At 42.4% G+C, this 22,197-nt stretch overlaps 1 protein-coding gene across 2 annotated transcripts in view; it reads right to left on the bottom strand.

Annotated features, from left to right (window-relative positions):
• Positions 1-22,197, bottom strand: part of ALDH1A3 (aldehyde dehydrogenase 1 family member A3) — a 52,910-nt gene that overhangs the window by 2,787 nt on the left and 27,926 nt on the right. For both annotated transcript variants that reach the window (XM_038420143.2, XM_043494560.1), the window contains exons 6-12: positions 21,832-21,960; positions 19,061-19,174; positions 15,288-15,390; positions 14,295-14,479; positions 6,543-6,707; positions 3,837-3,994; positions 2,212-2,286 (exon numbers count right to left, since the gene is read on the bottom strand). In XM_038420143.2, the coding sequence (XP_038276071.1) occupies positions 2,212-2,286; positions 3,837-3,994; positions 6,543-6,707; positions 14,295-14,479; positions 15,288-15,390; positions 19,061-19,174; positions 21,832-21,960 (929 nt within the window). The remainder of the gene's footprint in view (positions 1-2,211; positions 2,287-3,836; positions 3,995-6,542; positions 6,708-14,294; positions 14,480-15,287; positions 15,391-19,060; positions 19,175-21,831; positions 21,961-22,197) is intronic.

Raw genomic sequence — 22,197 nt, 5'->3', positions numbered from 1 at the left:
TTCATGTATGATCGCTGCTTTCACTCAGCGTGTCTTATTTCATAGTATTGCTACATTTTATATAAGCTATGCAGGCCCAGATCATCAGTTGCTTTAAATCAACATAGGTTCATCAAAGCCAATGGTGCTCTGCTGACTTACAGCAGCTGGAGAGCTGACCCATCGTGTCTCATAATTAGGGCCCTGACCAAATTCACTGTCCATTTTGGTACATTTCATGGTCATAGGATTTAAAAAATCGTAAATTTAATGATTTCAGCTATTTACATCTGAAATTTCATGGTGTTGTAATTGTTGGGGTCCTGACCCAAAAAGGAGCTGTCAGGAGGTTGCAAGGTTGTAGTGTGTGTGTGTGTGTGGGGGGGGTGTTTGCGGTACTGCTACCCTTACTTCTGCGCTGCTGCTGGCAGCGGCGATGCCTTCAGAGCTGGGCAGCTGGAGAGCGGGGATGGCTGGTTGGGAGCCCAGATCTGAAGGCACAACAACTTTACAATCCCCCGACAACTCAGTTTGAGAAACGCTGGTCTCCTCTGTGAAATCTGTATAGCATAGGGTAAAAGCATACAAAAGACCAGATTTCATGGTCCATGATGTATTTTTCATGGCCGTGAATTTGATAGGGCCCTACTCATAATGCACTTTCTAGAGAGAGAGTAAGCTTTGATACAAGTCTAGCAAGAGTTGAGTGGCTAATATTGACATGAGGAATGTCTCAATTCCCAGCTTTGTGGAATTCATGAAGCATTTTGGGAGTCTGCAGAAGGAAAGGCACCGCGTGCACACTAACTAAAATTACAGACAGTAAGTAAAATTACACTTGCTCTCTTCTTCCTTAGAATAAAATAAGCTTCTGTGTGGGAGCATGTACTGTATATACATATATAAAATATGGGGGCGGGGGAAACTTGTAGTGTGTGGCTTAAGAGATAATGTTAGCGTAGAACAACTAACTGGATGATAGGTGCATTCATTATATTTCGTCCAGGTCGGGGGTGGGGAGAGGGGATTTGCCCCTTTTCTCTTCATTGGCCAGGGGATAAAGTCCTGATGAGATTATCTAATTAGGCAGGCCCTCAGGTGAAGGAAACCTATACAATTTTCTCATGGTCTTTATAATCCTTTGGAGGGATCATTCATCATCCTTGCTCTCCATCTTGTTTAGCAAATCAAGCATCTGAACACATTTCTCTTCCAAAACAAAGCCAATTGAAATGGTTAATAATAGATTGTGAGTTAACACCTAGGAAGGAGCTCTGTGGTTAGGACAAAGCAGGTCCTTAGGAAGCCCCTGAACAGGGTAAGTTCTTCTCCTATGCAGCAATGAATCCGCCTCTGGAAATGTGAGTTCTATTCCCAGTCCTGCCACTGATTTTCATGGGATGTTGGGCCAAAATTTTCAAGGGTGGACGCTAAGTTGGGTGCTAGAATGTTGGGGTGACCAACCTGAGACAGACCTGATTTCCAGAGGTACTGAGAAAAAGCTAGCAGCCCTTCAGTGACTGAAAAGCCTTGGAATGTGGGAGGCAGAATTCATTTCTCTCTGGCAGGCTCTCTGTATAACCACATGAACCCATCCCCAAACACCTTCCCAAGCCCTGACCTCCATCAGCAGGTGAAGCAAGGGGAATTCATCACATGACAGCCTTGGTCTGATGTTTACCTGGCAAGGAAGTATCCATTATCGTTAAGGCAAGAGTAGGAGCTAGTTAACTGAGTTTTGAAAAGCGGTTTTAGGACAGAGAGCACTGAGTGCTGTGGATGACTTGCACTCTGGATGAGGGGGATTCTAAGGGCACTATTCACATGAACAAATCACAATGGAAGTTTTTACACCCTCTTGCCCTCACTTGATCATTTCCCTGCCGTTGTAGGGGCCTCGGGCCTGTAACAATCTAGTCTCCTGTGGGCTGTAATACTTTGGTCTCATTTTTTTTGGTTGCTGGGTTTAATGTGGGGGGTTGGTGGCCTAGGATATACAGGCGGTCAGACTGATTTGGTGGTCCCTTCTGCTCTCAAACTCTGTGATAAGTTTCACTGGTATAAATCACAACATAGAGGTGTAAGGGCAATGCAATCCAGCCCCAACAGTTTAAGGCAAGCTTGGTGAAATCCTTACTAAGTCATCACTCTTACAATATTGCATTTAAATTTCTACATAGAAAAGAGAAAACAAAACTGAATTAAAAACCAAAAAAACCAAAACAAACTTACAGTTCTCTGCCATTTCCTGACATCTTAAAACCACCAAAAGGAGCTTGTGCATAAAGGGCATTGTAGCAGTTGATCCTATGGTCAAACATAATTTATCAGATTAAACACTTGGAAGATGGGGGAAAATATATTCATGTTTATTAATAGTCATGAGTTGCCTGACAAACATGTATCTCTTCCCTTTTATATACTTCACTAGGTGTTTTATTCACTACATTTTGGTCATTTCAGCCACAGAGTTTGATTTTATCATAGCAGGAGACAGAATATTTGAGAAACCATCATTCTCTAAAAAGATTGATCCTTTTTGTCCATTTTCCAGCCAGGTCCAGCGAACACGTATGTAAATGTCTTAAACTGTGTCTATAATAGTTTCCAAGTCTCGTTTAAAACACACTTTTTAAAAATATAACCTATTTCCTTGTATAGACATGCCCGCCTCAGCTGCAACTGTTTTGCTACTGTCCAGAGTACATGCTGGCTCAACCCGTAGCGATGGGTGTAGGAATACAATTGCATTAGACACCTCTGTGTTGTGGTGAGAGTAGAAATTGCTAGTGTAACCTACTGGTGAGCATATGTTACACTAGCTCCACCGAGGTCCTACTTCTATAGGACACTAGCTGTGGTGTGATTACAAGGATTCAAATCCTGATCCCTTGACTACAGCACCTAAGCAAGGTGAGCAGGATTTGGTCTGTTGCAACAGACAGGATTGTAGCATCACATGAAGAAGAGTGGTGAATGCCTTCTTCAAAGCCGAAGACCCTATTCTCCAGTAAATATCCTTACCGAGGCAGAGGCTGAAAAAAACTTGGATAAATACAAAGTATTGTTTCTAAATAGTGCGGTTTTTAAAAAATCTTTTCTATCAGGCACCAGAGCAAAACTGCCATCGACTATAGCGGGGCCAGGATTTCAGCCCAGTTCTTTAAACTGTCTTATATTAAATAAGGAGCTTTGTACACAAAATACTGACTTGCCTCTTTAACTGTTAACATGGCGCCATCTACTGTTCAAACCGGTTTGTTACCTTGTCTGAGACCTTATACAATAATTATATAATGACAGGTTTCAGAGTAGCAGCCGTGTTAGTCTGTATTTGCAAAAAGAAAAGGAGTACCCGTGGCACCTTAGAGACTAACAAATTTATTAGAGCATAAGCTTTCGTGAGCTACAGCTCACTTCATCGGATGCATTTGGTGGAAAAATGCCTCTGCTTTTTCCACCAAATGCATCCGATGAAGTGAGCTGTAGCTCACGAAAGCTTATGCTCTAATAAATTTGTTAGTCTCTAAGGTGCCACGGGTACTCCTTTTCTTTTTGCGAATAATTATATAATAAAGCTTCTCAGAAGGCATAACCATGTTAATCGATAAGGGAGCATATGCTGTTGGGATTTTCCATTGGAGAGAGTACATTTAAAATGTGTGGGAACTAAAACAGTTTGGTTTCTCTAAAATACATTTCACCCTCACTATCTCATTTTGAGCAATAGCTATTGCTTCTTAGGACAAAATTTCAAGAGGAAGGGAGCTCAGGGTCAGTGCTACTGGTCAGCAGGGCTCATACACATTGTAAACTACCTCGGTGTATTGCAATCCCATAGGCAGAAACACATTTACCAGACTGTTCCAGACTCCAGCGCAGAAGCTAATGTCAGAGCTCTGTCCAGATTCTTTGTGAACACTGCTGCTGTGAGTCCATATTCAGTGTTATTTGCTCTTTTTATGACCTCTTCTATACTTTTGAACTTCATTATTGACTGCACTGGTCCAAAAATCTGTAAACAATTAAACTGGCATTAGTCTGCAAAGATCAGGGAGTGTTCTGAAAATTAAAACTTAGAAATGTTACATGGATGTCTTCAGTTTTGGTGTTTTAATGTTTTAAATCTGTATGATGGACCTGCTCTTGTGGAAGCCAATGACAAAACTCCCCACTGATTGCCAATGGAATCTGGTTCAGGCGCAGCGTGAAGTGAGGTGCTACAGTAATAGACCTATGCAAAGCTCAGAAGATTAAAGATTTTCCTTCGCATTATAGAATCTTGTAATCTACATGAGCAAAAATTATCTGGTTAAAATGGGCAAGAGTTAGTTCTGGATACATTTAAAATGGTTCATTCTTTCTCCATTCAGAACTCTAACTTTCTATAGGCTTAACAGGCACTTGCTGTAGTTGAAATGTACAACATTTACATACATTTTCACCCAGGTTTTCTACAGTCTCTGGTTTTCTATAACTTTGTTGATACAAGCCGCTGATTTTGCACACACAAGTGGCTGCCCACCACTTCTGCATGCACTCGCTCTGCAGGTGCATAACCTGGCTCGTGTATTTATAAGAGCAATCTGCAGCCACAAAATAGTACAAGCCTACTTTCCTGAGCACAAGTGGGCTGAAGTTTCTTATGAAGTACAATACAGAAGCAATGCCAGGAGACTTCTATGTTTTGATGATCATATGCTATGCTGGCTGATACTCCACTGGAGTATCCAATGGAGACATGCTCCCACATGTAGCTTTCCACAGGGACATCCCCTGCAAGAGCTTAAATCAATTGTTTCACAAAAAGATCGACTTCAAACAAGTTGTTGCAAATTCCTGCCTTTTTAAAGTCTGTGTTCTTAATGGAGTCTTGCTAGCAGACAGAGTAAAAGGACATATTTGCAGCAAAACTGCAAATGAAAGAAACTGGAGAAGCCCCATGAATCATGAGTTTGGGATCTGGAGGTAACTCATTTGAAAGAGGTTCATCGTGGGATTATCTGTTCAGCTCTTATTCTTCTCTATTTTTAGGACACTCATGCCCAGATTGACTGAGATTTTTCCAGGTTCCTCAGAGACTGCATGGCAGATCTGACACATCAAGACAACACTTTCTTTCCCAGGAGTACACAATAAGTGTCCCCATAAAAAGTCTAGGCTAAACTATCGGACAAGAGTGTCAATAGGACCTTGGCAGCCACTTTATTCCCATTCCATTTCCCAATGGAAATACATTAGTTAATACTGTTTCAAAGGGACACCTCAGGGTCTAATCACATGCCGCTTGTTTCAGCTTGCTTGCTGTTCAACACTGAAAACCAGAGCTTCTGACTTACAAGTCTAGTTTTCCCAGTATTTTGACACTAGGATGACTGAGCCAGCACAAACAAGGATATCAGCAAGAGAAGAATAGTGTTTATATCTGCAATTATTGGGCTCACCAAGTTTCTCTTTGTAGGTTATTGGAATATTCTAACTTGTCCATGAGTTCCAACGTCAGGCTTTCACTCGGAGGCACTACAACTACTCATGGCTTTATGGCAACAGTGGGGTTAGAACTTAGATCATCATGCCCAAAAGCACAGGGGGCATATCCCTGGAGCTAAAGGGGAACGTCTCCTAACTTTGGGCAGCATAAACCCTGGCATGCACAGTTGAGAAGTTCTTATTCCATCCAGTAAGGGGCACAAACAGCACATGGTACCCTACATAGCCAGCTACGTATAATATGTAACTGCGGATTTAGATGGTCCAAGAATTTTCTGATCATGGAGGGGGAGCAGGTAGGTGAGGAATTTCTGTAACTAGTAAATGAAGTATTGCAATTTGCAAGTCAGAAAAATACTGTCAATGCCCTTCCATTAAAAATAGTTTCGTTTTCAGTAATGTTCATAGCAACTATATGAAACCCTAATTCGGCACCACATTGAAGCATACGCTTAAATTTAAACATGTGCTTAAGTGCCATTGACTTTAATGGGGGCTTAAGAAGCTTTCCTGATTGGAGGTGCTTTTCTGAATGGGGGCCTGAACGCTTACAACTGAAGTTCATACCCAGATACGTTACTGTAGCATGCTCATGAGCACTATGCTGCTGGCACTTATTTTGAAAAAAGAAGGGCAAGAAAACACTTGTTTTATTTGGGGGGGGACCCCCAGGAATTGTATGTATTATGCAAACAGATAAAAGAAAAAACAGGTAATCACACTTTGGCTCTAACAACTTTGACAATATCTCCTTCCCTCTCCCCTCTTATTAAATTTCCACTTCCGGTTATTGGTCAGATTCTTTTTTAAATAAACCCCGGAAATTCCCCTATTACCGATATGTCAGAAATTCATTTCTGCCCCATGCAGCTTTTTGGGATGCTCTGTCAACTTAATAAATTCTGCAATGTTCAGCAGTTTATTTTGCTTGACATCTACTAAGATCGTGGCTGAAAAATTTTCAGATTAGTGGGACTCTCACTGAAAATAACGAAGGAAAAGCACTGTTAAAATACTGTGGCTGTGGCTTCTACATGTGACTGGAAATCTAAGCCCGCCGATGAGTACTGTACCTCTTCTTTGGCAATTCGCATGTTGTCAGTAACCTCTGAAAACACGGTGGGTTTTATGAACAGACCTCTGTCTCCAATGGCTAAACCCCCACACTCCAGCTTGGCACCTTCTTTCTTCCCACTTTCTATCAGCTCCAAAATTTTATCAAACTGTTTTTGGTCAATCTGTCAGATACAAAAGGCATGTCATGGAACAACAGCTCTATGTTGTCATTGTAATTCCAAACACTTGTTTCAATTGCAGCTATATTATCGGACAACGGTTAAACAATTTCAGCATATTGTTAGATTGTACTATTGAGGTTTGCATTTCACTTAGGATTCAGCTACATTACGAAAATGACCATATCTAAGCATGATTAATACAGCTTGTCTATACCTGGACTTAGTCCAAAATAGCCAGTGCACTTAAAAATCACCCCCTCCCTTAATGTGAATTAACACTCAAACATAGACAAGCCTTTTGGAGACTAAGGGTATGTCTACACCAGTGGCTCTCAACCTTTCCCGACTACTGTACCCCTTTCAGGAGTCAGATTTGTCTTGTTTACCCCCAAGTTTTACCTCACTTAAAAACTACTTGATTACAAAAATTAGACATAAAAATACAAGGAAGTGTCACAGCACACTGTTACTGAAACCTTGCTGATGTTCTCATTTTAGTTTGTACTGACTTCGCTAGTGCTTTTTATGCACCCCCTGGAAGACTTCTGTGTACCCCCCTTGGGTACGGTACCTCTGGTTGAAACCATTGGCCTACAGCACAGTCATGGGATGCGATTGCAGCTCACATAGACATACCCAAGCCAGCGGTAGTCTAGCCAGCTCAGGTACTGGTAGCAGTGAACCTGTGGTAGAATGCACTTCAGTATGGCCTGGACAAGCCTACCTGGAACCTGGTACTCATTCACGGAACTGCCATGGCTACACTGCTAATGGCACCCGAGATAGCTGGATTAAAACTAGTTCAGGTATGTCTGCATGACCTCAAATCACCCCCTGCCACCGCACCCTGTGGTATTAATGCAGACAGACCCATAACAGTGTCGCAACAATTTCTGGTCCTCGGTCATCCTCTTTCCACACTGGCAGGACCAGACAGCCCTAGGACACGGTTCATTCCCAACCTTGTTAAACCAGTGAAGATCTAAGCACACCACAGCCCTCAGGTGGGCAGTACTACAGCCTGTTCCTTTTGAAAATGTTTTTTAATAGCAAGTGCACATCAAAATGATCCAGTATTGGACTGTCAATCTTTCCCACTCACTACCAACTTTCATGAGTAATTTGGCCTCTAGTCAGAGAAGGGTCTTGTTTTGACCTTAGTAGATGCGTGCATCAGGATGCAGGAGTCAGGGTTTGCAAGACCCAGCCCAAAGCAGACACAGTTATATAACCCCCGTTAGATTATCCATCAGCGACAGTTTGCCATAATTAATTCTGACCTCATGCTTCCAATCTGAATTTACCCAAAAACAAACATCAGAGCTCTGGGAAATAATGAGATATTTGGGAAGCCAGGTACACAAGGAAGAACACAATATAATGTAAGTGTTGCTGAGTGCATGCAAAATTTGCCTCTGCAACATAAACAGAAAGCAAATACAAAGTATACATGTTGCACTCACATGTAACACATAGGGTAGAGTAAAGTAGGGGATGGAAAATAATCTTTCAAGAATACAAAGTACTACATGGGGAAATGGCTGCTATCACAGATGATGCAGGGTGCCACCTACAAGAGTTGGCAGGTGGTTTGCATATTGTTTATTTGCCTGGTTGCCACATGTGAATAATTTGAAAGTATCTGTGAGTGCTTCCCATGCTGACCTGTCTCTGGCCAAGACCAATCTAGGTCAATCAACCACTTTGCATCACAAAAAAAAACAAGAATATTTATACAGCTGTAACTTCTTGTAAAGCAAAGCCCTGTTAGATGAAGAAACACATTGAGGAAAAAAAACAAAAACAAAACAACCTGTTTCCAAAAATGACATACAATGGTAGGATTGCTGGTGCTTTTCATTTCAACTAGAGCTTGCAAGACTCTTAACTCTGACCACTACTTTATCAAGGAGAAGAAGGATAGTCCAGTGGTTAGGACAATGAATGTAGCTCCTGGGAGACACAGGTTCAGTTCCCTGGGCTGCCAGACTTCCCGTGTGACCTTGGGCAAGTCACTTAGCCTCTATGCCTCAGTTTCCCTATCTGTCCAATGGCAATATTAGTACTGCCCTACCTCCCAGGAGCATTGTGAGGAGAAATAAATTAAAGATTGTGAAATGTTCTGATATATTATGCTTCTGATCAAACAAGAGAGCTATTTATTACTTACAGTTTTTAATTTTGGTTCTACCCTCTATTAAAGATGCCTGATCTGCTAAGACAAATCCTGCTATTGATCCATCTAAACCAGAAAGCATTGGTCAATACCTGATCCAGAGGAAAGCAAATTATAATTATATATGTACACACACCACACACACACCACACACACACACTATATTGTATACCCCTCCCCCAACGACCATAGAAGAAGAATCAGAAGAAAAGAAAATCCTCCTCCTAGCACACCTGATTAGTTGGGCAAAGGTCTACATGGAGAAGCTTTGCCTTCCTGATGCCTGCAGTATTTCAATATTATTTCATAAGCAGATGTTTATGTACGAGATTTGATTACTCTCATTATCTTGCTTTTCTCAACTACACGTTATTGAAATTATCCAGCCTCCTAAAATCCAGCACCAATGTCTGACTCAGCGGCTTCTGCCCAGTCAATTCCACAGGGCAACTCTAGGTTGCATAAAGTAATATTCACTTTCATTTGTTTTACGGGTGTTGTCTTGCTCATTTATTACAAGGAAAGGTATTCAACCCACAAATGCACACCACAGACTAACTGGAGTTCAATATGCCACTCAGAATTTTGTAGAGCCCCCTCAAGGTCCCTCCAACATTTTCTTCCCGAGCAAAATATATTTCTTATTTGTGGTTTCTCCTCCCATGCATGCCCCATCTAGGCCTTTAGCCATCATTGTGGCCCTTCTCCAGACCATTTTGATCTTTGCTAAAAATGTAAGGTAAAATACCCTTAACCAATGCGTGGCAGAACATTGTACTGTTTTCTTTCTCCACCAGCTGTAGCAGGTAATTATGCAAGTAGACTAGATACCCAATCCACCAATATCTCATCAGAATGGGCAGACAGTGGTAATCTGTCCCAGTCTATTAGGGTTTTAACACAACCGAATATTGTCTGCCAGGCACCATTTATTGCCATTGCCATTAGGTAGCAACTTTGCAGTTTGGACTGACTTACTGTATTATCCTCTACAGTCACTCAACCCCAAGCACCAGAATTCCCTGGGTCTGCATGTGAAATCAACATTTGGCTCAGACCCCCCCTGCTGGATGCCATGTATGCTGCAACATATGTTGGATGGACACACCCACTCTGCCTAGGTGCTCAGCATGATGGGATTGCTTGCTCAAATGGTCACTTGTGGCTAGTGTTGGATCCCCAATCTCCTTGTTATTGGGGCAGGAGTAATAAAGGATTGCTATCCTTGCTGTGTGATCTGAGGGCAGCAGAACTGTACATGGCATACCCCAATGGAGGGACTCACCCTCAACTGAGCGGCACACGCTAGACAGGGGACATAGGTCCCAAAGCTCAGGAATTGAGAGAAGTACTTGTATCTGCTGGTATGGGCCTGGTTTAAGGGTCCTAGAGACCTTTAACCCTTCCTCTCTCCATGGTATAACAAAAGAGCTAATTTGCACTCAATTGCTGCAGAGCTGAAATCACTGATACCTTGGTCTAAATAATAGGCCTACTTTGTGACAGTGTCTCTATTGCAAGAGACTGCCCAGTGTGCACAAGTGAGGCTCCCCACTAACAGCTGAAATCACTGAGAACTGTGTTAAGTGTGGGGGGGTGGGGGCTGAAGACATCTTGGTGAGGGGGCAGCTGGTGGACAGGCATAGCAAGCGGCTAGCAGGGTGGCTGGTGGAGAGGGCCAGAGGAGAGCCCCGCAGAGGCGTGGCAATCAGCCTTTGGGGGCAACAAGCAAGTGCCCGAACAGTGCAGCATGTAGGGTGCCTCCTGATTCTCCCCCCACCCTCCACACAAGGTGGGAGTGAACTCTGCGGATGAACCTCTGAAGTGTGGGGCTGCACTGGCCAAAACAGCAACTGTGAGTGGGGTACAGAGAAGGATGGGCACATTAAAGGGACTTTTGGGTTGCTGGACTTAAGAGGGGAAAAGGACACTGCCCAACTTATTTGGGGGTGGGTCTTTTGCTCATGGTTTGTGTTTATGAGCCCTAGTGGCAGTGTTTTCCAAAATTAATGCTGAGTTAATTCCCTCCTTTTAATAAAAGTTTTTTGCTACAGTCAGACTCTGTGCTTGCGAGAAGGGAAGTATTGTCTCTTAGAGGCGCCTACAGGGTGGTGTGTAATTGTCCCAGGTCACCGAGTGGGGGCTCAAGCCGGTTTTGTGGTGTATTGTTGAAAAGGAACCCCTAGACACTGAACGTGGCCCTTGTTGCTGCTGACTTCACCTGGCAGAAGGGTTACACATATGTTCCCCTATGGCACTACAAAGGGGAAGCTAATGCAGTGACGCAGCTGCTCATATACAAATATGCATGGGCCATACATGTCCTTCCTATGGGTCAGGGAGGCACAAATGGATGTAAGGCCAGGGCATCCACAGGAAAGCAGCCTCCCAACTCCTGGGCATCTTCAGGGAGAGATTATAGTGTTGAAGCCTGCTCCCATTGCACCAGCTGCATGCTATGACCCAGCCCAGAGGAGTAATGCAGTGTGAGTTGCTGGGGCTATTGCCACACATTTTAACTTTTGATGCAAATGGAACAAGACCCTTTGTGCAGATATTTGCTGGGCCCCAAACTCCTTTTCTATGTGGCCCATCAACCACATGGGTATTCTCCATGCATGCTATTTTCCCTGCTGCGGAGAGAGGGGGAGGAGAAGGAGAAATATTCTGTGTAGCTTCCTTGCCCTGACATTGTGCTCCTTCTCCTTAGTGTTTGGATGCCTATTTGATGCCCCTCTGGGTGTGCCATGCCCAGTGCAACAGCTAAGGCTTTTAAGTATTGGAAGTTATTAACAAACATACATCTAATACATGCTCTCTCTGTATTTATCTTCCCTGCCCAGGAGAAGGTAATGGAGAGAACAATGGAATCTGCCTGCTTCAGCTCTGACAGCGGAGACAGGTCTAAGGAGCCATTCAGTCAAAGTCTTCCAACTGTGTTTTTTAAACTATATCTAGAAGATGGGTCAGGGTTCCAGCTGCTGGCACACTGCATTGCTCCACTGGACTTCAGTGGAGCTATGCTGATTTACACCAGCTGAGGAGCTGCTCCTAGATTCTCACAGCAGCATCAAAAAAACCTTGATTGGGACATCAGGGATTTTTTCTGGAAAAATATTTTGCAAATTAAAAAAACAACACACTCCAGACTATTCAGCCTGGTATAAATCAGGAATATCTTTACTGACTACAGATGGAGTAACTGCTGAGTTACATAGGTGTAAGTAAGAGGAGAATCTGATTCAGACATGCTGGGCCAGATAGCGTAAGCAGAGTTTTAATAGCATACACAAACTGAGGATTGAGCCCTGTATCTTTGGTAACTACTTTTAGAGGATTTTAAATGGCTTTGAAGGTTTTTTCCCTTTTCCTTCCCCTCCTTCAGATTTGAGCCATTTGTTCCAAAATGCACACATTTCCTCACTGCCAGCCTGGAATGCACCCTGTCCAAAAGCCAGACTCCAGCAAAGCAGCTGTTCTGATTATGTGCAGACAGAGGAAATGGTTTGTATTGCACTGGGAACCACATGACAGCTCTGAAAACAGCCTCCCATGCTCCACTCCCTATCTTAGGTCTCCTCTTGTTTAGATGGTTGGCACACAGACACGTGGGGGAGAGGGAAAGGTCATATGCATCAGGTCAGGTAGAACAGGAGAAATAGGACATATGGTCATGTTGTTTGTGAGCCGGTGAACACTCCAACTTCACTACTAGCTGCTTTATCATCTGTCATTTATCATCTTTATCATCCTACTTATGGACCAGGACCCTGTGGTGCTAGGTGCTGTACAAACACAGAATAAAAATAGCCCCCAACCTTTAGGAGCTTTCAGTCCGAAGTACCCTCACTCTCACTGAATAGCAACTAAGGCCTGGTCTACACTAGAAAATTAGGTTGACAAAACTACATCACTCAGGGCAGCGGCATGAAAAATCCATACCCCTGAGCAACATTGTTAAACTGACCTAGTGTAGACAGCACAAGGTTGTCAACCTAGTTACCGCCTCTCAGGGAGATGGATTACCTAGGCCAGTGGGAGAACTCCTCCCATCAGCACAGGTAGCTTCTTCACTGAAGCTGCGCTACTGCAGTGTTTTAAGTGTAGACCAGCCCTTACTCTGCAAGTAATACCACTGGCTTCAAATGGGACTGTTTGCAAAGGAAGGTGTTGCTCACTGTAAGGCCACATTTACACTACAGAACCACATGTGTGCCGCTATAGCATAGATGCTTCCTACAGGACCAGAAGGTTTTTTTGTTTCCCAGTTGCGGTAGGTAATCTCTCCCCTCAGGTGGCAGTAGCCAGAAGCATTCTTCCATTGACCTAGCTACATCTACACCAGGGGAGGAGGTTGGCACTCCAGCTAAAATTTAGATCAACATAGCTACATTGCTCAATGGTGTGAAACATTCATATGCTGAAGACTAGGGCCTAGGCAAGTTATCAGAATCTGATCTTATCTCACTAGCCATTAGGTAGCATTCTTTAATTACCACATACCTGTTACCAAGGGCCCTATTCTGCCATCCTTATTCACCTTGAGTTGTAATTTACCCATGCAAGCAGTCCAGTGATTTCAAAGCCATGACTTGCACGAGGAAGTTGTTATGCGCAGTCAGAATAGCTGGCAGAGCTGGGCCCTCATCAGTTTCAGAACTCCAACTGTAAGCAGAACCTGACTATTTCATACAGAGCTATCATGGTGATGGCCTAAACCTTTCAAGTCTGTGTTGGGAAAAGTCTCAACCAGTAGAAAGTTATGGATTCCAGAGTTAGAACAAGCTGTGAAACTTTTTGGAGTGGCATTTTTCCATTTACCTTTGGCAGAGCACAAGTTCTGGGGTGCTACTGGTTTGTTATGTTGTTTTCTTAATAACTGGTTGACCTAGGAGAAGATGAAACGTTTCCCTCAATCGTGGGTCTTTATGGCTTCCTTAGAAGGGATAAGAAGAGGTGTAAAAGCCCAAAACGTTGGCAAGGCTGATATTCAGCTTGGCACTGTCCTGCCTTCTAAGGACTCTGCTTAAACCCCTCTCTGTGCATTAGGGGTTTTGTTCTCCACTTCTACATATTATCCCTCCTGCAATGAGGTAGCATCACTATTTTATAGCTGAATTATAACACATCTGCAGCCACCACACTCTGCCTGAACAAAATACTCTGTGCCGTAATATGTTTTGCATTACTATGCAAAAGGGCAACCCACTGTGTAAATTTCTTTTATTGTCCAGCTTTCAGTTCATTTATGGAAGGAGCCAACATGTCAACCTCAGGATTAATTGATGTTTAGAACAGAGAGAAGAAACAATACAATGATGTATTAGTCACTGGATCAGGACTTCAGCTCACACCTAAGCACCACTCGCACCAGGAGTGCGGAAAACTATTCTTGAGCACATCATCATTACCTGTGGCCCTTGTTCAGTTTTGGCATCAAATGGGTCTCCAATGAGTCTTTTCTTGGCGTACTCCACGCTGCGCTTGACAAATTCCGGGTAGATCTGCTCCTCCACAAATACTCGAGAGGCAGCAGTGCAGCACTGGCCTTGATTAAAGAAAACTCCTTGATGGGCACATTCAACCGCCAAGTCCACTGGAATGGAAAGGTCGCCACAGAGAGTGAGGCGTACTACTGACTTGAACCACAGATTAACGAGACTTGTTGAAAGTCCCTCACTATCTGTTTCCCCTCTCAATGCTTCCTCAAAAAAAAAAACAAAACAAAACCACCACCACACTCACTTCAAGGAGGCCTATAAAACTACCAAAAAAGAAAGCTCCCTGTGAGCCTCAAGACATGACCAAATCTTCTGTCTGCACCACCATCCTCCCTCCCGGTACAGTCTCTGGTTGTGCATGTCTCAGCTAAGGGCCCAGTTCTGTCACCTTGACTCATGGAGTAGTACCTTACTCCCCACGAGTAGTCCCATTAAGGATGGCAGAGTTTAGTCCTTATCCCCTGTGATGGGAAGTGCTGTGGGAAGGATGCTGCCTTTACAGAAAACAGTTGCAACTTCTCTTCCGTTAGGGAGACTAAAATGAGTCAGCGAAGGAGTGCTAGCTGAGAAAATCGTGTGGGCAGCTGAGCAGGGGTGCACTGATACAATACACCATCTCGGCAGCCTCAGCCAGCGGGGCTCTTCCCTGCAGGTCACCCCCAAAGAGGGCAGCATTCGGAACAATCCGCTCCTGTTCACATGAGCCCTCCCTTTATAGCTAAAAGCCTGGCTGGTGCAGGGAGTGGTCTAGCACACCCTCTAGCAAAGGAGTCTTGGCCAGGCTTTGTGGCAAGTTGGACCACACTGCGTCCTCTGCTGGAGAAGTTACACAGTAATCACTAGCAGTGCTGTGTGGGCCACTGAGACTAGAAAATTATTAATTGCAATGTGACAAATACTTACAGTCAGCATCTGCACACACAATGCAGGGGTTCTTCCCTCCAAGCTCCAGGGTCACCCTTTTGAGATTACTTTTAGAGGCCGCTTCCTTGATCAGTTTTCCAACCTATGGCATTGGGATTCACAGGACACAGGTTTATTCCTCAAAAAAAAAAATTACTTCATTCAAAGTGTCGTAAAATGCATGAGGTTAACAAGAGCAGGACAGGCTGTGAAACAGCTGGAATTGCAAAATAAAATTCTTCCAGGTTTCTAATCGCTGAATTTTCTAGTTCTCACCACCTGCTTCTACAAGGTACTGAGCCATCCAAGGTGGGCCTTGCAATTTTAAAATCACAAATATTTATCATTTGTCTTAGATATAAGGGAAATGTAGAGGCCTGGTATTCTATAGTTCTTACCTATGCAAGCGGTCCCCCAGAAGTCAGTTTTTGGGCAGAGTAAGGGCTGCAGGATCAGGCCCCTAATTGGACAATGCAGGAAGTATTGCTAATGGACTACTGTTCTTATAAAAAGTACAATCTATCAGGTGACACCCTGCCATTTCTTATGAAATTAGTGTGTCATGGCTCCACACTTAATGAGGTGAGTTTTGCACTTAAAGAAGGGATTCGGTCTCTGGTATCAGTATATCCTCTACCACATGACAGGTTTTACTTTTTGACTACAGAATGAATTGCCCTAAGAATTTACAATATAGTCATACAATTAGGGCCGGTCCAAAAAAAAAAAAAAAATTCCATGAAAATTTTTGAACAAAAATAATTTAAAAAAAAAAAAATTGTTTCATTTGAATTTTCCTAGTATTTTCTGACAAGATGATTGGAAATCAACCACTGTGCTCATCTAGTCGGTCCTCCTGCATAACACAGATCACAGAACTTTCCCCAAACAATGTGTGTTTGAACTACAGCTTATCTTTTAGAAAAACCATCTAATCTTGACTGAAGAATTGGTAGGTTGTTCCAATGGTGAACTACTCTGGCCCTTAAAAATGTAGGCCTTATTTGCTGTCTGAATCAGTCTAGGCTCAAATTCCAGACATTGGATTTTGTTTTACCTTTGCCTGCTCGACTGAAGAGTCCATTATCAAATGTTTGTTCCCCAAACATGCATTTACAAACTCTGACCAAGTTACTCCTTAGCCTTCTCTTTGTTCCACTAAAGAGATTGTGCTCCTTGATTCTATGGTATGTTAGTGGTATGTCCTTTCAACCTTGTACTCAGTTTCATGCCTGGGAGAAACACTCAGATCTTGTTGAATCAGAACAGTAAACAAACATAAGTTTCAATCAGCTGAAGAGCTCATTGTTACACTCAAGTTTCACCTGCTACCTTTATAACCAGAGCAAGATTCCCAAACCAGAAGCGAACCTGGTCCTTCCAATTAGCAGTGAGGAGTCCTCCCAGCTAGCCCTCAAGATAATAGAAACAAAGCTGTCTTCTGCTGAAAATTAACATAACTTGCTATAAAGCTAACAGGGTAAGAGAGACATTATACGGTAGCTGCTTGATTAGGAATAAATTAAATTAGCTGAAAAGTAGGAAGCTAGAAGGAGACACTGTCAGGTAATTGAAGATCAAAATTGTTATGCATTTATGTTAACCTAAAACATGGTTTTAAAAATGTTTTCATTCTCCACGGTTCCATGTTCATTTTGATTTAAACATTCGCCCGCAGTATTTGTACCCAAATACTAAAGCATGATGCTAATGCACAAGAACCAGAAAGTGAAACGGATTAGAAATATCTACCTAACTAATGTACTCAATATGACCCTCATTACCATGTCAAAGCACTTCAGTTTTTAAATGCCCACCCACAACTCAAAGATAAAATACCACATGTAACATCCTGACTCCAGTGAAGTTGATGGAAAACCTCTCACTGACTTGGATAGAGCCAGGATTTCAGCCTGAACCTTAAGATAATGCATTGGATAGTTTTTTTTTTTAAATAAAAAAAGTGGATCCATAAAAACAAGAAAGTTTATAGGATTTTAGAACAGAGTGCCTGATTTTGATTATAGAAAATTATCTTTGTAGGCTAAGAATAATCCATGTATTTTACATATTTTGTCTAATTATATAGAGTATCAAATAAAGGGCAACACTCAACATGAGCATGCTGCTGATCCCATTCATATTTATATTACAATTTTTACAAGGAACAAGGATGCTCTGTGCCATGTCCCCTTTGAGATAACCAATGGGAATGCACATATGTATGATAAGCCACTAGATGGTGTTAAAACACAAAACATTTGGCCTTCAGCATGTCTTTGAACCTTTAAAATGAGACACACCTCTGGTGGTGGTGAAGGCAGCTCAGTGTAATTTATCATAATTATGCAAATTATAAAAAGCATACAGTGAATGTCAAAATGAAGGCATTGGAAGAATGCTCAAGTAGGATACGAGTACTCAAAGGAAAATGAAAAAAAAAAAAAAACACAAAAACAAGTCCAGCACATGGCCTGGTTGAATAGCCAACACGTGTAGACCTTGGCATAAAGCACCTTCCTTTATTGGGTGCTGCCCTTTGTCATAGCAGATGAAGATATACACATGCTGCATACATATTGCTATAGATTTTCTTGCAATATTATTACTGGGACAAAGGAACTAAGCAACTGGGTGGGGGGGAACAAGTTTCAGAATTTGTTAGTCTCTAAGGTGCCACAAGTCCTCCTTTTCTTAAAACAAAAGACTCTTCAAACTTGTCAGCAAATTTTGATTCAGCAGCATTCACCACCCTGGCGTGTTCTTTCGGCCTGCCATTAGAGCACTCAGGTTTTAGTAGCAAATATCTGGCTCAACACCTCACTGAAAGTGAAATTCAGTGTATAAATTGGTTGCCAGTTATTTGCTCAGTACTAATAGACAACGAGAACTAGACCAGCACAACACTGACCAGGCACACACTTCTCCCTTCCCCCAGACTGCTAACCCCAAGCGAGCACTTGGAGAGATCATTTTCTCTGAGCAAATCAGGCGTACGTCTCTATCATGCATGTACAGCCAAAAAGGATTCTTATTGTTGTGACATTTTAATTGTCTATCTAAATTTAAAGGGAGAAGAAAACATTGGGTTGAAGGTGTTTGTACGATACCATTTTTACTATCAGGGGACCAACTCTTAGTCCCTTTCATAACAAATGTTGTCATTGACTTGGACTTCAATGGGATCAGGATTTGGCCCAGAATGGATATAGCACTGGGTTATATTTTTTATAAAAGACTCAGTAACTAGTGTGTGATTAAAACAGCAGAATTGTTTAAATATGAATATAAACATTGTTTTATATACTTATGCGGTCTTGTTGGCCAAAGCTGATCAACTGGCATTCGCCAGTTGGACATTTCAGATGATGCGATTTTTAAATCATTATGATGCTAATGACCTCTCCAACAGATCACATTGATTATAGAATAGGCACCATTTGGGATGGACCTTTCAGAATTTTGGCGAAAATAAGGTTAATTTTTTTTTTTTTTTTTTTTTTTTTTTAAAGATTTTCAAAAGCATTAAATGTTGGCCTAACTGCTTTGATAGAAGTCAGTGGTCATGGACTACAGTGCAAGCAGCCAAAAACCTCTGAAAAATTCCACCAAGTAGATTTTGTTTTTCCAAGCACCAAGTATCACTGAAATTTACAGTGGTCCAAGTTTCCACGGATAGCACTTCTACCAGAGAAATACTGTTCCTTGTGAAGAGCAATATCCGGTAATGCAGTAAGGCTAAAGGCAAGTTTAAGCAGGAAGTGATCACCTACCTCTGTTGATCCAGTGAAAGCTATTTTGTCAATGTTCTGATGGGCAGAAATGGCAGCCCCAGCTGTGGGGCCATATCCTGGCACTATGTTTACCACACCGGGAGGAAAGCCCACCTGAAAATGAAATTAGAGATTATACTATAGAAATAAGGTAATAAGAACCATTCAGATTTCTTCTCAGCACTCCAATTTTCTTGGACTAAGAACCAGGATATACATGTGAACTATGCTCCCATATGGAGGATTTACCATCACTCAATGGAAATAGTTTCTATAGTGTTTTCTATCTGAGCATCTCAAAGAATTTTATAAACATTAATCGGATGAGCCTCTCAATGCCACAGCAAGTTAACCAGCGCCTCTCCCCCAATCCTGCAAACACTACGTACATGCACAACTTCTCATATAAGTGGTCACACTGAAACCAGAATTAGGGCCCGAATGTTAATTAAACCACAAAGTTTAATTGTACAATGCTTAGTACTTTAAGAACGAGGCATATAGCACACAAAGGTTTGAAATCAAAGGCAAATGGACAATTTTCCAGATTAAGAATGGTTTTCATGATCTTTTCCAGCACTGTGGCTGCTTGCTACCTCTTGGATTGGACATGATGAAGCCACTCATAAGTGCCTGGAATCACCAGAAGAGAATTATTGGAGGATTTGCATTTTTCAGCCCTGCTGTTATAACAAAATGGTCTTCTGGCCAAATTTAGCCTTCAGCCACTGCTATGCATCCCTAGTCAATGGGTAACTAAAGGCAAAATCTGGCCCTTTAAAGTTTGTTTTGAACAGAAAGATCCCAAGGTTGCCTCTTCAGAGGCCAGGAGAATTAAGATGTCAGTAAGACACCACTAGATGATATGTTTTTTCCACTAGCTCCAAGAGAGCAGATGGTAACCAGCTTTTACCACATTTATAAATGTATTAACCTATGACAGCCATTTCGTGCGTTCTGGCAGAATGACAATAGGCAAAACTTTGGTAAAATTCTAGTGAAATGCAAGCCAAAGTCTTGGCCCTACTGATCCGTTCATTGCTCTCTGAAACAATAAATTCGGGGGAGGCATAGCTCACTGGTTTGAGCATTGGCTTGCTAAACCCAGGGTTGAGAGTTCAATCCTTGAGGGGGTCATTTAGGGATCTGGGGCAAAAATTAGTGATTGGTCCCGCTTTGAGCTTGGGGTTGGACTAGATGACCTCCTGAGGTCCCTTCTAACCCTGATAGTCTATGAAACATGGGCTGCTATGAAGAGATACATTTCTAGGCTGGCCAGTCTCTGTTTCTGACTGGAAAGTGCAGGCACACAACCTGCTTGCCTAGTATCCCGTGAGTCAATTGTTATTCAGCTCCCTTCGTTTCTGGTGGATTCTTCCAGTACACACGTTCATGAGGCTCATAAGAGAATGCACCTGCACTAGTAGAGTTGTGTGTGTAACTTAAATGCATTAAAAGGAATCTCATCTGACAAAAAAAAAAAAAAAAAAAAAAAAAAAAAAAAAAAAAAAAAGGAACATGGTTTGGTTATAAGTTGCCTTGGAAAATTCTACTTTCTTCTGGGTAACGTTTTAGGGTTTTGATGGTTGTCTAGCTTGCCTGTTACAGCTTGTGGGAGGGGAGGGGAGAGACAAAGGATGTTCAACACTTTGCTAATCGCTCTGCAGGGAACATTGGTTTAAACTCCTAGGCATTTGCTAAACCACTTTTAAAAAAAAAAAAAAAGCAGCGAGCAAGAGATGTGTGGGGCCATACAAGCATAGTCTTTGGGTCTGCCTATGGCAACAATTCAGCAAAGCACATAAGAACATGTATAACTTTTGACCTGTGCTTAAGTGACATTGACTTTAATAGGACAACTGACTTGTTTAGGCTAGGCTGGGCAAAATTGAAGCCCATGTGAGTAAAGGATGGGTGGATGAGGTGGTGGCTTCCATGGGGGGCATTCATCCTTGTCTTAACTGCATTGACATCAGTGGGCTTTGTACCAGGGGTGAAGTCAACTCCCTGGTTAAGATGATTTAGGCCATAAATCTGAAATGTATTTTCCTGGGAGGGTCTTGGGTCCTGATCTTTCAGCTGAGAGGGCACACGTCTGCACCTGCATTATTTTCCATGCAGGATTAGGGCCCTGGGTCATTAGCCTATGCTCGGCATGGGAACTAGATCTTTGTTCTCTGTTACACACCAGGCAAGCTTTCATAAGTCATTCATAATAAAAAACAGTCACAATGATGTAGTGCAATTTCTGTGCATGAAGCAGCTGCAGGATCCAGTCCCATATTCTAAGGGCCAAATTCTGCCACCTGTACTCATGCCAAATAGTATCGTACTTTGTGATCAGTCCCACAATTTATGGGACAATTTCATTAACATGATTAAGGGTGGCAGAATTTAGCTCCAAATAGTCTCACTAAACATATTAGAAAAGGAGGGAGAAAAAACAAAAAAACAAAAAAAACCCCATGACATACCTGGTGATTTCAGCACCATCTCAGCAAGATGCTTAAAGTTGGGCACGTGTTTAAGTATGTGGCTAGCCTGGTCCCATTGAAGTTACTGGGACTACTTACATAAATACCTTGGTGAATTAGGTCATTCATGCACAGAGATCAAGAGATAAAAGTTCGAAAGAAAAAGGGGAGATTGTTTCTAGGTCTGGCATCGAACGGAGCTAACGATGGCTACAGCTGCCTTTTGAACTGGACCCGCTGCCTATGAGAAACAGTAACTTGCGTAAACTCCTTGAACGTGTGGCTAAGATTTCTTACCTCCTTGATTAAGGAGCCAATGTAAAGGGATGTGAGGGGTGTCTGCTCAGCTGGTTTAATAATCAGTGTGTTCCCACAGCACAGTGCTGGTGCCATCTTCCAAACAAGCATAAGCAATGGAAAGTTCCACTGAAAGACAGTATAAAGTTGATGAAATTAGCACCAGTCAGCTCCCTATTGACCTCTCTGTGCAGTATTGCCCTTTGCTTTCAGTGACATCTGTTGGCTACAAAGAAAATAAAATGACAAGGAAGATATCCACCATTACAAAGGACTCGTGACAGCATCTAGCACCTAGATGGGTTACACAGGTATCGCCTTTGAAAATAGTTTAGGAGTACAATTTGCACCAGTCACGAATGACAG

The sequence above is a fragment of the Dermochelys coriacea genome, chromosome 10 (genome assembly GCF_009764565.3).
Source record: "Dermochelys coriacea isolate rDerCor1 chromosome 10, rDerCor1.pri.v4, whole genome shotgun sequence".
Classification (NCBI taxonomy): Eukaryota; Metazoa; Chordata; order Testudines; family Dermochelyidae; genus Dermochelys; species Dermochelys coriacea.
This window is presented reverse-complemented; position numbering and strand designations above follow the sequence as displayed.